We start from the raw sequence: 14,783 nt of genomic DNA on the forward strand, positions 1-14,783 counted from the left end.
ATCCAAAAAATCTTGATTATCTCTGGGAGTCCTGCAAGAAGGCTTTCTTTGCCATTCCAGATGACTTTATTAGTAAGTTATCAGAGTCATTGCAGAGATGTAGGATGCAGTCGCCCAGACTGAAATGTGAAAAGACTTTTGTCTAAGTAAAGTCAGACATTACAGTCCTAATTAAATAATTAAAAATCAAGGCATGATCATATTTTATTTTGATAAAATAAGCGTAATCTAGAGGACTTTGCCTTTCATTTAAGTCACTTCTGATACCAAATGATCAACTAGAAGTCAAGTTATTATTTGTTGTTCCTAAAACTTGAATAGGCAACAAAACTTTTGTCAGGTAGTGTACAAAAGTTATATACAGAATAAGATATCTTATATATATATAAGATATGTGTATATATGTATATATATATATATATATATATATATATATATATATACACACACACACACACACACACACACACACACACACACACACACACACACACACACACACACACACACACACACACACACATTTTTTTAAACCTATACTTAAGCAGAGCTAAGTTTTCTTGTGTTTCAACTTTTTCGCCCAAGTGTATCACTGGAATATTTTGTTTAAACAAAATCAATAAGTAATTAGTAGTCCAGTCTGTGTTATTTTGACTACCACATCTACTCTGCAACATTTCAGCCCATAAAGGCAAAAGCAAAGTAAACACCAAACTCCTACTTAGTATAACTATATGTAGAAGTTTATACAATAGAGTATTGGTTTAGCAGTAGTTTGATAAGTCTGCAGAGGAAAGTGATGTTTCCTTTGGGGATTTCCCATGTTTGCTCAAAGCCTTTCAGATGAGTTAAACAGAAGCTATAACACCTCTGTATAAACAGAGATAGGAGCCAGCTCCAAATTGGCAGGTTAGCTACAAATAGGTGGAATTTGAGCTCCAAATTGGCTGCATTGCTGGGGCTTTTGATTGGTTTATTTCAAGACATGTACATGTAACAGAGACCAATCTATTCAGTTTATTTAATGCCTACACCAACCTAAACCCTAAATTTAACCCTTACACTAACCTATTATCGTTTATTAAGTTTTACACCCAACCCAAATTAATTTATAAATCAAACTAATTTAAATTCTAATTTAACTGCTAAACAAACATGTATCGGGTGTCACAATCGCCTCACAACAAGAAGGCCACTCGGCTTGGATTAGTTGCCATTTCTGTATGGAGTTTGCATGTTCCCCCTTTGTTCACGTGGCTTTCCTCCGTGTGCTCTGGTTCTCCCGTCAGTCCAAAGAAATGCAGTATAAGTGAATTGGGTAAAACTGCATAAAACATATGCTGGATAAGTTGGCGGTTCATTCCGCTTTGGCGTCACCAGATTACTTAAGGGACTTAGGCGAAAAATGAATGAATAAATGAATGAATGACAAACACGCACCAGATTCCAATATAAGTGTCGTTCAGGAGGGTGCTCTCAGCAGGGATTTCTCCAAAACCATCAATTCACATTTTCAAATAGACATTGCGCTTATAAATAATCTGCATATTTAAACATCTAAACAACAACAGTACATTTTGTACAATCTGTAAACTCTGAAAAATACATTATATGCTTTAAAAGCCCCAAACTATAGTGAGTTTAGACATCCACTTGGCACTCGGATGATACACACAGGAAAAGAGGCTGGATCAGGGATGATAGTGCCAAAATTTTGCACAGCTCCTAGCCAATCAGATTTGAGCACCAGAAAGAAGTGTTTTATAAATACATTTTCCTGTCATTGTTGTACATGGATTAACTAAACATGTTTTTTGTTTGTTTGTTTTATTTAAATGTAGGCATTTCAAGCTGTCTGTGAATACATACAGAGACTAGGATGGCAAAAGGTATTTCCTGTTTTTTAAAAAAAGTATATTTCAAGAGTTCACACTTAGCTGATGATTGATTATAAAGTGAGCTTGTCATGCTGTCCTGGGAGAGAGCCCTGAGCTCATTAGGTCCTTAAGCCCGGGGCTCCCTCTCGTTTGAAGGGGAGAGGGGAGTTTGAGCTCAGGTAGGTCTCGAGAAGGTAGGTCAGATACTGTAGGTCCTGTGTTCAATCATAATCACGTGCTCCTCTCGAAATTAGTATAAAAATAAACTTAATTTTTATTGTTTATTTTATTATTATCATTTCAAGCCCTTTACTATTTTATGTCTTACCTTCATTCGTTCAATTGAAAAAATATAAATATTTTAGAGTCTTGTAAGGTTTTATAAGGTCTAATAAGGATTTTTGGTCTCTGTTATCAGAAAAAAAACAACAACATTTGAGCATACTCAACTCCACCAAACATGTCATCTACAGTGGATGCTTCCTTTAATCTACAGTAAATCTGTCAGTCATCATTGACATCTGGGGAATCACTTGTTGACATCTTCAGTCTCATTTGCAGGTGATGCAGTTGTTCAATTTGACTATTTTGCTTGAGTTCATTTCTACATCCTGAACATCTCATTACAATGCATTTTTTCAGGCCTTCCTGTCTGCTTCTGTCTAAATCAACAAGTTAGTTTCACAGAAATTATTCATTGTTTTACCAGGGAGTGCTTGCATGTGTAAGTGATGATGGAATATTCAATTTTGAGTGAATTATTTATACTGACTGTAGCTTTCAAAACTGAGGCTATAGTGAATTTGAGAGTTTGGACAGGAGCATACCGTGTTTTTCCATTGCGGAAGCTGATACACATGCAGAGCAGGATGCAGAGCAGACCGAGACACACTCCAACTATGATACCAGTCACAGCATGAATATCCAGCTCTACAGGAGAAACAGAGAGAGAGAGAGGGAGAACATGATAAAAAAAAAACAGGTGAATGGAAATAAAAGAATCTGTAATATATTACAGAAATCAATCATTAGGTAAGGATAATTAAAGCTCACAGTAAACCAAACGTAAGTATAATAATGGGATATTAATTATAACAGAAAGCATGATATTAATTATAACTCATTATATGACTAGTGTACGCAAGTCTGTGTGAATTTCTACAGCCAACTCTCCACAGATGATGTGTGTGTGTGTGTGTGTTTGAGGCTGGACTGAAACACTTCACACTCCCTGTGGGAGAGCTATTAATTGAGTGTCAGTGATGGGCAGAGGCAGATGGCAGTCTTTCCACACACAACACACACACACACAAATACACAAACCATGTGCGCACACACACACATAAAACAAGGTTTTTGCAGGCTACACCAAGTCAAATTTAAGACTTTTGAAGACAATTTATTCTCATTAAGAATAAATGTTGGTCTCTTTTGGACTTAATACAGCTAACTACATCTGGACTGGTAAAAGAAATGAATTACAAGACCACAAAATTAAAAAGAGAGAAAGAGAGAGAGAGATAGAGAGAAAGAGAAAGAGAGAGAAAGAGAGAGAGAGAGGGGGGGGATATTCTAAAGTACTGTGGGAGTATTTCAGTGAGTATTAGAGACGCACATAAACATAGGGAAATTAAGTCCTGTTTAAATCAAGAACACAATACTTCATTCACCCCATGGAAACACACACACACACACACACACACACACACACACACACACACACACACACACACACACACACGTGATGCAGAAACAGAAAACATTAACTACCATATTAAATTGGGGTTTACAATCCCTAGGCAATTGAAAATAATACAGACACACAAAGTACAAAACCGTGATAATTTTAGGTTCAAGGATTTAGGTTCAAGCTTACATTTTCTGAAAGCAAATGTTCACATATCAGCCAAGTTTTCATTGCAATTCTGTTAGTGAAAGAATATTGCAAGGTCATGGGTTTAACTCAGATTCGATGTACACCTTGAATGCAATGCAAGTCTCCTTGAATAAAAGCGTCTAGCAAAAGCACATGTAAGCAACCGTAAGATGGCTGTAATATTTTGACATTTATTCAACTAGTAATTATGGAAGATTAGCTCTTTTTGCCATGCTTTTTAAGTATTGTGTATCTCTAGTGTAAATAGAAACATTTGCTCTATTTCCATTAAAACAAATTAACAGTAAAAAGACACTAGCGCTCACAAGTCTTGGGTAAGACTTTGCATGATTCATTTAACTAATACCAAAACGAAAAAGAAATGCCTTTATGTGAAATAGAAATATATTTATACAACAGTTCTGTCTAGTTCTCGAATCTGATTGACTGATAGCTGTGCAATTTCTCAACACTCTTACAGCCTCTTCAGCCTTCTGTATTACTCCACCCACATAGAGTGACACCAGAGGAATAATCTCACTACAATTTGACAAATATCGCTGCTGTTGGACAAAATAATGTACCTCTGACGTTTTTTAGGCAAGAATGTAGCTGTTTAGATTGCAACTATGCAGTTTATTTATAAGGGTAGTGCCTATTTTAAATTTGTATAACTTCTGAGATTCAGTGCATCGGCAGCCATCAGCCTGTCATTGAGCAAAGCAAAGACGGTTGACGTTTCACCACAAGATGGTGAGAGAGACCACATTATAATTTATTAGGGGAGAAATACAGCGTTTTCTACAGCTGAAAAAATCATTACGAAACAGGCAAGTGATATTCAATCTAAGTCGACCTCTCTTTTATATTTTGTACTGCTGTATTTCTACCATAGTAATCTGATAGTGTTTGCTTTGCTTTGGCTTTTTGGGGGTTAACTATTGTGATATCCCAATTGCAATAGAGAAATACTGGGAAATCTCTGTAGACTGCTGGCATTTCATGCTTTTTAACCTTACAATCTTAAAATGTGAGCAAAATGTTATGTTATCACTTTAGACATTATGCTAGAGAATCATTGAAATACTAGCTCTAAAGTGACGTTGTAAAGTAATAATAGTTTCCGCTGTTTTGAAGTGAAATGCAGATGTCAATGAATGGTGGAAGAAAGTAGTTCTTTGTACAAAAGGATATTTAAGACTCTCCGTGTTTGATTTTCTTTTCATATAGATAATTATGCTGCGAAACTGTTGTATAAATGCAATATCACACTTGTAGGAGTGCAATGTGGCTGTTTATCGTCACTGGTTGGACACTAAGGCACTTGGCCTGCAGTCCCACCAGTGCCAATATAAAGCCATATTACACTGCTACTAGTATATATATATATATATATATATATATATATATATATATATATATATATATATATATATATATATATATATATATATAAAGTGTGTGTGTGTGTGTGTGTGTGTGTGTGTGATGAACAACAGTGTAATTAATTATATGGATTATATGGATGAAAGAGAAAAAAAAAAATTTAATGTAAAAGTGAAAGTGAAAAAACTGATAATCTTCATGTTTCGGACAAAAAAGGTGACCATAAAAAAGTATTACAACCTTAAAAAATAAAACCTGAACAAAAAAAATAAAAACAATCCATTGCACAAATAGTGACTGCATACCATATTTTTTGGGAGGTGTATAGACATCCTTCACGGGTGAATATGGTCCCACTCCCACCTCAGTGCAGGCCCCCATCTTAAAATAATAACGCGTCCCGCTCATCAGGCCCGGCACCTCTGCACTAGTCACGTAACCTGAGGGACGAGGAAGAGTCAGAGCCACAAGAAATGACAAAGTACAACACCATTGGCTTGTTTGTGTGTGTGCAGACTGACCATCATGTGTGAGGTTTGTCCACTGGTAATCTGGATGGCTGATGTTGGGGGTGTAAAGAATCCAGTAGGTCAGGACAACTCCATTAGGCTCCAGCGGAGGGCGCCAGCTCACCAGAACTGAGAACGAGTCCAGAGCGCTTAACTGCATGTCCACAGGAGAGGAGGGTCCTGTCGGAAAACACACACACACACACACACACACACACAATTGAATCACAAACAACAGCCACAAAAGAAAGAGAAGCACAGTAGTTCGGAATAGTAAATATAAACCACCAAATAATTGTGAAATTTAATCATCTGAAACTTTTATTTCAACTTATATAATGCAATTAATTGCAGCAATATAGGTATAAATCCTAGAGAAATTTGTATTTGGTGCCAAATGAAAGAAAGATTGCACATCTCCTTTTTATTTATTTTATTTAAAGGGATAGTTCACCCAGAAATGAAAATGATGTCATCATTTACTCACCCTTCAAACCTTTATGAGTTTCTTTCTTCTGTTGTAGAAAAAATATGTTTTGAAGAAAGCTGAAAACCTGTAACCATTTGTTTTTCCTGTTATGGAAGTGAATGGTTACAGGTTTCTAACATTTTTCAAAATATCTTCTTTTGTGTTTAAGAGTAAAAAGAATCTCATAAAGTGATAAAACCACTAGAGTATGAGTAAATAGTGTTTAATTTTTTTAATTTTGGGGGAACTATCCCTTTAAAGGAATTGCTGTGGGGTGAGGAGAAGGAAAATACACATTTAAATAGTTTGTAGGCAATAGATGTACTCAAGATTAATATGAGGTACATATTAGGTAAATATAAATAAAGTATTAATAATATGAGGTAAACATTAAGAAAAAAATCTAAAATATTAATAACATGAGATAAATATTAGGAAAAAAATGATAAAATATTAATAATATGATGTAAATATGATGTATATATAAATAAATAAAATCTTTAAAATATAGGGTAAATATTTGTATAAGTAAGTCAGCATGATACTTCCCCTTTAAATCATATAGTGTGCTAGATGCTAAAGCTAAACAAATAATACAACCAAACAAATGTGGTCACATTAGGTATGGGCTGTGTGTTTTACTGAGATTCTGTGAGTATAATATCACGTTTTAAACAGGGAAATGTCTGTTTTTAAAGTGGCCACTTTTTTTTCTCCCTTCAGGAGCAGATAAAGATGGTCTCAGTGAGTGTGACACTAAATGGCAGTGTCTGTGCACCCTGCCATCGCTTGGCCAGACTGACTGACAAGCTGAAAACTCTTGGCCAACAAAAGGGGCAATTCCATCTGGGCTTTTAATTAAAGCCAATTATCTCCTTACGCCTCTCCCTATTAATCCCCTAACTGTTAACCTAACACACACAGACACAAACACACACAAACTCACAGGATGCTCACAAATTCGCATTCATTCATCACTTCCCACGCAGAAAAAAAAAAGCCTACAGAAATTCACGCTTGTACACACATTATAATTAAAGCTCTCGCTCACGCATGAACACACTAAACACTGCCAGATTCACCAGAAACTAAACTCACATGTGCGAAAAAAGCTGCTGCTTCTTTTATTTATTTATTTTTTTGGAGTAAAGGAGACCATGTGTAGCATCTTCAACTTTCTTTTTGATATTTCCTTCATATGTTCAGTATAAAGGTTGCTTCACATCGTACTCACTGTCTGGAAGTGTGGACTCTTCCACTGTACTGCTGAAAGGGCCGCTCATATCAGCTCCGTTAGACTGCACAGCGATTTCATAGCTGGTGAAAGGCTTTAGTGATCCCAGCAAAATCTCCTGAGAAGAGCTGAAACATAATGAAGAGGAATACACAGCATGGGAAGATGTTTGTGGGAAAGACCAATGGTTTATGAAGGACTTTGATATTTGAATAAATATGTTTTCAGTACATTATTTATTACTGTAATGAAAATCAAGTTTGTATTGTCTTTTTAGTAAGACTTGAAACACTTCTTCCACACTACCATTATCCAAGTAAAAAAACAGATTCAATTAGTCTAAAGTGACTGCAAAATACATTTTTAATGCTACAAACTGATCTCTATTGTAAAAAATACTGAACTTCTCAAAGAATGTAGCATGGTTTAAACAACAATATTTATATTTGGTAAATATATATTTTTTGTTTAATTTCATGAAGTAGTACAAGGATTTCTGAAGAAATCTGAGCATGTGAGAAACTTTCTTGTATGTGTGCGTTCTTTAAAACGGTACCTGGTATAGTATGAGACTAGCGATGCGTTGCGAATGCCTGCAGGGCTGCAGCGTATTGTATAGTTGATGATACGCACATTGCTGAAGTGTGGCTTCTCCCAGCGGAGCCAGATAGAGGTGGAGCTGTTCGCTCGAGCTCTGACACTGATGGGTGGAAGTGGTGGAAGAGAGTCTGTCGTGCGCACTAAACAACCACACACACACACACACACACACACACACACACACACACACACACACACACGCATATTATTTATTGACTTTAAGAGACAGTTTACCCAAAAATGAAAATGTATGGACTATTGCTGGTCAAAAATTAATTGTGATTAATAGGATCCAAAATAAAAGTTTGTTTTGACATAATTTAAGTGTGTGTACTGTGTGCATTTATTATCTACACTACCTGATAAAAGTCTTGTTACCTATCCAAGTTTTAGGAAAAACAAATAATAACTTGACTTCTAGTTGATCATTTGTTATCAGAAGTGGTTTATATGAAAAACAAAGGCCTCTAGATTACGCTTATTTCACCAAAATAAAATATGATCATGCCTTGATTTTTAGTTATTTAATTAGGACAGTAAGGTCTGATTTTGATAAGACAAAAGTCTTGTCACTAAACAGAAATAATGTACAGTAAAGAATATAAAGTCATGGTGCAGTGTAAAAAGAATTAATACTGTGTAGGACTCTCATTCTTGCAGGACTCCCAGAGTTCATCAAAATTCTTTGGATTCATCTTCAATGCCTCCTCTTTCATCCTACCCCAGACATGCTTAATAATGTTCATGACTGGTGACACAATATATGAATTTTATATAAATAAAAGACATATATTGTGCAAAAAAAATATTTTGGATGTGTTTAATCGCAATTAATCTTTGCCCAGCATTAGTATGGATCCTTTACACATTTCTGGGTTTCTCAGCAGCGGAAGTTGACATAAACTTGGAGCACAGTAAATCGGAAAATGCAACAAATACATTTTTCTTTTCTTTTTCCTGATATAATAAATGAAAAACTCAATGATTTTTTTTTTTTGTCATTTGATGCAAAGATGATGTACAGTAATACAAAGTATAGCTTTATAAATGTACATACGATAAAAAAAGACTAAATTAAAAAACTTTCAAGAATTTAAGATGCTGATGGCAGCTGTCATAACAGTCTTATGAAAAGGGTCCGCAGTTCATTTACATTTTCAACTCTATGCAGTAGGGTATTATAAAAGATTTTCTAGCTATAACTGTGGTTCTTGATGATTTAAAAATGCTGGTAACAGTAACAGTTCCACCAAAAAAGAAAATTCTGTAATTTTCTTATTTTTTTTTATAATTGTTCACCATTTATTTAGATAAAACATATTCTAAAGAATGACAAAAACCAGGAGCCATTGACATCAATAGTAGAAACAAAAATTCTATGGAAGTCAACAGCTGCTGCTTTCCAACATTTTATAAATATATACATTTTGTTCAACAGAAGAAAGAAACTCAACCAGGTTTGGAACAAGTGGAGGGTGAGAAAATACTAAAATAATTTTTAATGTTGGTTTAACTCTTTAACGGCTACCAGCACTTTGAGAATAAAAAAAAAAAAAAACATGAATATTTTCAAAACAAAATTAATACCCGAGACTAAGGTATCATCAGAAGCTATGTTTTTTTTATTTTTATTTTTTGAACTCTCAAAGTGCCACTAGTGACTAGTATTTCATAAAATCACCAAAAGTATTTCATTTTTAGGCAAGTTATCAATTTAAATCTTCAGGACAGCTTGACATGATTTGATCTACTATTTTATTTTCATCCAATATACACACACCTCGTGTGAGCTTCTCCGTCCTTCCCTTCCAGACAGCAGGATAACCCTCAGTCTGCTTATTAAATGCCCAAACCCTCACCTCATACAGACGATCAGGAGCTGAAAGAAAATGATACAAATAATGATCATCCAGACTGGTCTAGACTGGTCTGTTGAGCACAAATTGCAGTTTAAATAAATACTAAAATACTGTCTGAAGTCATTGTCTATCATCCAATAAAGTCAAACCTGACCTCCAGCTTTCCATTTTATAACTACTGGCAGTGCAAGAGAATCACTCTTGATGTCTAAAATTTCAGCTTCATGTATAGTTGTATGCAAGGGCACAGTAGAGGATCGCCTCTGTCCAGGGGTCTCATTTATAACACATTTATCAAGTTCGTATGCACAAATCAATGATGGAAATATGTGTAAACCACATCCCTTGCAAAAACTGATCTATAAAGAACAAACTTGATGGAAAAAATGTGTGCAGTTTTAAGTAAACTCTAAGGTAAACACATTTAACAACCTAAAATGTATTTAATTGAACCACTTTAAATCATCATACACAAAAATATTATGATTGGTGTTATTTCAAACTACTTATTTAAAATGAGCTGAAATAACTCAATTCTTGACAGTTTTTGTGGGACAACTTAATAACTTTATGTCCAATCCACCTACATTTGTAAAACTAACAAGTTAACTTGATTCCTTCATGTTGTCCCAACACACATTGACTGTGTGCAACCCAGCATTTTTTTTACAGTGTATGAGACATAATCAGTAATAAAAAAACAAATATTTATTCTAGTGTACATTCACTCCTGGTACATTTTTTAAATCAGACCCCTGCAGTTTTATCTCAAACAACTAATCAAGCTCTTCACATTAATTGGAGCAAAATGAAAGACTTTGCTCAGTTCTCACCAAGGCCCGTGACCTCGTGATGTTTAATTCTCTTCCTCAGCTTGATCTGCTGAATCCTCTCGCTGATCACAGGCTTCTCCTCATTGGTCAGCTCGTCTCCGTCCACCTCCCGCCAGGAAAGCTTGTAGCCGGTGATCTGCGTGTGATTGGGCGGCGACTGCCATGTGACATGGAGGGAATGCATTTTGGCTCTCACTTTGAGCTCAGTGGGAGCAAAGAGCACTGTGGGAAAAACAACAGAGCATGTGAGAATGGCAGTGTGTGTTTTGTGTTTGCAAACTACACAACATGTTATTAGCAGGGGACTCTGATATCACATACTAATTACAGTACTATTAAAAACGACTGTAAAGAAGCTTATATGTTTATCCCACCATAATAATTCAAATGGTTACAAGTTATTATTATTCTATCTATGTATGAATTGATATATTTCACATTTTGAGAAACAGCTTTCAGGTATTCTGGAAAACAAATTATCAGCACAACTCACAAATAATAACTGGGCATCAAATCAAATATTACAGTGATTTCAATAGCATTGTGTGGCACTAAAGACTGGTGGAATGGCTGCTAAAAATACAGTGCTGCCATCACTTGTATGAAGTACATTTTAAAATATATTTAATTATTAAAAAAACTGCTATTTTAAATTGTAAAAAATATTTTTTAATATTTTAATTTTGATCAATAAAAGTGAACCCATACTTTGTACAGTAGTGTTTAAAAAAATTAACAAATTGTTTATACTGGTATCTAATATTACATGCAGACACTAAAATAATATAGTAATATAGACAAGAAGTTAAACATGGACATAAACAATCCTGGTAGATGTCAGATGAACGGAGAGGCACCACTGCAAATGGTTTAGGGTTCATACTCTTGGCCAAATTCAAAATTTTCCTCTTCCTTACTTTGACTGACTAAAAAGCTGAAATTTCATGATCTATAATAATCAGAAAAAACAAGGTGCATACTATTATAATAGTTTGACCTTGACCATAATTTTTCAATTTAATAGGCATTATTAGAGCAGCAATGGAAAATTTGCCTCAGATTTTAAATTTTTTAAACGAAACCAGAGTATCTAGTCTCTGTAGTGGTCATTTTGGTAGACAGAGTCTACCAAAGATTCCCTTGTATATTTACTTTGGTTACAGGTATAGTTTGGTGTTTGCATTTGACTTAAAGGGACAGTTCACCACAAAATTACAATTCTGTTATCATCACCAGGCTAATACCATCCCTACAGCAATGCATGGACTAGACTAGTCAGGATAGAGGGACAATGACCCAAAGCACACTGCCAAAATATCATTGGAGTGGCTTTACAACAACTCTGTGAATGTTCTTGAGTGGCCCAGCCAAAGCCCAGACCTAAATCCTATTAAACATCAACAAAGAGGAATGGGCAAAAATTCCCGAAGACAGGTATGCCAAGCTTGTGGCATCATATTCAAAAAGACTTGAGGCTATAATTGCTGCCAAAGGTGCATCAACAAAGTATTAAGCAAAGGCTGTGAATACTTATGTACATGTGATTTTTCAGTTTTTTTATTTGTAATAAATTTGCAATAATTTAAAAAAAAAATCATCATTATGGGGTATTGCGTGTAGAAGTTTAAGGAAATAAATTAATTTAATCCATTTTGGAATAATGCTTTACCATAAAAAACATGGAAAAAGTGAAGTGCAATGAATACTTTCCGGATGCACTGTAGGTGACTAAAAACATAATACAGTATAGAAAAATTACATTTTAATAACAGCCAAAAATAAACTGATAAACAAAAGTGCCTGTTATTCCAATACTTGAACAAAAAACTGCCTGACATTGAATGTATGGAAAAGAGCTTTTTAAAATTCCATGAACTTCCAGAAATTCTATGACCTCTGGGAAACCTGTAAGTTTAACCCTGAGCGAGTTGAAACGGGTACTGCATCTGTGTGCATTTATGTTTGTGCACGTTTACTCACCCTGAGTAAGGTTTGGTGTGTGGTGTGAAGCCCACTCAGAAGACTGACTAAAACCAGCCCGTGTTCCTGCAGAAATCCGGAGCTGGTACGCTTGATTTGGTTTCAAATCCCTAAGAGTCACCTGCGTCTCATTTCCACCCACTTCCACAGAGTATATGTGATCCACTGCAGGGCACACACACACACACACACACACACACACACACACACACACACACACACAAACACGTGCCAGAAGATAAGTACGCCAGTGAAAATCATTTCTGTAGCCGACTGATAAAGCAGCATGAACAATGGATGTCTGAAATGACTTTGCTTCGTCTCTCATTCAGTGTCACAGGCCATCAGAGCGAATCTGTCTTTTGTTCCACCTTTATTACTGTTCATTAAGCATCCAGAGCTCTAATAGAGCTAAGCAATCAGGCATGTCTTTGTCGTTCCTCAAAATACCCCAGACATGTCTGCTGCACTGCTAGTGACAAAATTAAACGCACAAAACTAAGAATTTTACAGGCAACGTGTGTCAAGGCAAAACCTCACACACAATCCTCTTTCACACACTCGTTCATTTACTAATTTAAAAAGCCTCTAAACTTTTAACTTGAATGAATCTACTACATGAATGAATAACTACACGCCTTGTGTAATCGGAGTGAAATTTGAGAAGTCAAATGCGATCATTCAAGTGTGGGCAATTGATGCATTTTGTTGTACTTGCAATCTTACACACATTTTATGCAAGAAGTCTGCTATATTATTATAAAAACCCTTTTGATTTAAAGCTATCACCATTTCATCGTATTATTTGGACATATAAATATTAAAAAATTACAACCAATTGCATGTTTGCGTGTGTGTAGTCTTTATGAACATTATACTATAAAAGACTGATGTATTAAAGGGATGGTTCACCCAAAACTGAAAGATCAGTCACCATTTACACACCCTTCACACATCATTAACCTGTTTAAGTTTCTTTATTTTGCACTACAATAAATTATTTTCTTACTTTAAGTTGTTGTCTTATTTCTCATCCAAATATATAAACATTTTTAGTTCAAGTATTTTATATATGAGCAAAATATATAGTATTGTTTAAGTAATAATATGTGAAAGTTTCTCTTTAAATTAAGCAAAATAATCTGACAATGAGGTAAGTGCCAAAACAAAAAACAAGAATACTTTGCTTACAATCTTGGCAGATTATTTAGTGTGTTTTAAAGAAAAACTCACTTAATTTTTGCATATCATTTCTGAAAACATAAAATTAAATATAACAAATAAATAATAAATAATTAAATAAAATAACATATTTTTGCTTGCCTAGAAAATGCTTCTTGATTTAAGAACTTGTAGATATTTGAACTGGAAACAAGACAAAAATAAACAAAAAAGAAAAGCATTTTATGCAGTGTGTTGAAATCAAAAGAAGACATTTTGTAAAATGTTGGAAACCACTAACCATTGACTTCCATACAATTTTTATTCCTATCATGGGAGTCAATGTTTACAGATTTCTAACAATATTTAAAATTTGTTCTTTAGATTTAAAAAAGAAACTCAAAGGCTTGGACCCACTTGAGGGTGTGTAAATATCAAGTAAAGTTTCCTTTTTGGGTGAACTTCTCTTTAAATATGACAAAATACAATACAAAAGTATCCATATTTTTGTCTGACCGCTCAACAAAGCAATGTAATAAGATCACATTTTTAAAAATCTGAATATTATTTTATGCGTAAGGTCAGTGGGTGGCTCTTTTACCCTGCTCCAGTGCTCTATAATCGATGCGGTAGCGAGTGATAGCTCCGCGGCTTAGCTGTGAGGACAGAGGCAGCCACATCACTCTGATATCAGTGGGAGACGTGCTCAGCAAGGACAGCTGCGGAGAAGCACTGGGAACTGCAGAGAACACAAAGCAAACAAAGATTTACAAAACAGCAGTCGCAAATGATGTACTATACACGACGGATTTACACTCTGCGGATATATACTAATCTATCAGTAAAAGGTTATTTTGTCATTGAGCTTGTCTAATGACCCCTCCTACTTCTCTACACAAGAAAAGTGAGAATATTAAAGAGCTTAAACTTGAAATACTCAAAATAAAAAATACATTTTAAAATAATCACCCTGGTATTTGAAGTACACAAGAAAACATT

At 34.9% G+C, this 14,783-nt stretch overlaps 1 protein-coding gene across 2 annotated transcripts in view; it reads right to left on the bottom strand.

Annotated features, from left to right (window-relative positions):
• Positions 1 to 14,783, bottom strand: part of igdcc4 (immunoglobulin superfamily, DCC subclass, member 4) — a 129,320-nt gene that overhangs the window by 10,418 nt on the left and 104,119 nt on the right. For both annotated transcript variants that reach the window (XM_002662840.7, XM_073908625.1), the window contains exons 9-17: positions 14,386 to 14,523; positions 12,624 to 12,788; positions 10,644 to 10,865; positions 9,732 to 9,830; positions 7,908 to 8,091; positions 7,352 to 7,479; positions 5,661 to 5,828; positions 5,445 to 5,579; positions 2,705 to 2,807 (exon numbers count right to left, since the gene is read on the bottom strand). In XM_002662840.7, the coding sequence (XP_002662886.3) occupies positions 2,705 to 2,807; positions 5,445 to 5,579; positions 5,661 to 5,828; positions 7,352 to 7,479; positions 7,908 to 8,091; positions 9,732 to 9,830; positions 10,644 to 10,865; positions 12,624 to 12,788; positions 14,386 to 14,523 (1,342 nt within the window). The remainder of the gene's footprint in view (positions 1 to 2,704; positions 2,808 to 5,444; positions 5,580 to 5,660; positions 5,829 to 7,351; positions 7,480 to 7,907; positions 8,092 to 9,731; positions 9,831 to 10,643; positions 10,866 to 12,623; positions 12,789 to 14,385; positions 14,524 to 14,783) is intronic.

This window comes from Danio rerio, chromosome 7 (genome assembly GCF_049306965.1).
Source record: "Danio rerio strain Tuebingen ecotype United States chromosome 7, GRCz12tu, whole genome shotgun sequence".
In the NCBI taxonomy this organism is placed as follows: domain Eukaryota; kingdom Metazoa; phylum Chordata; class Actinopteri; order Cypriniformes; family Danionidae; genus Danio; species Danio rerio.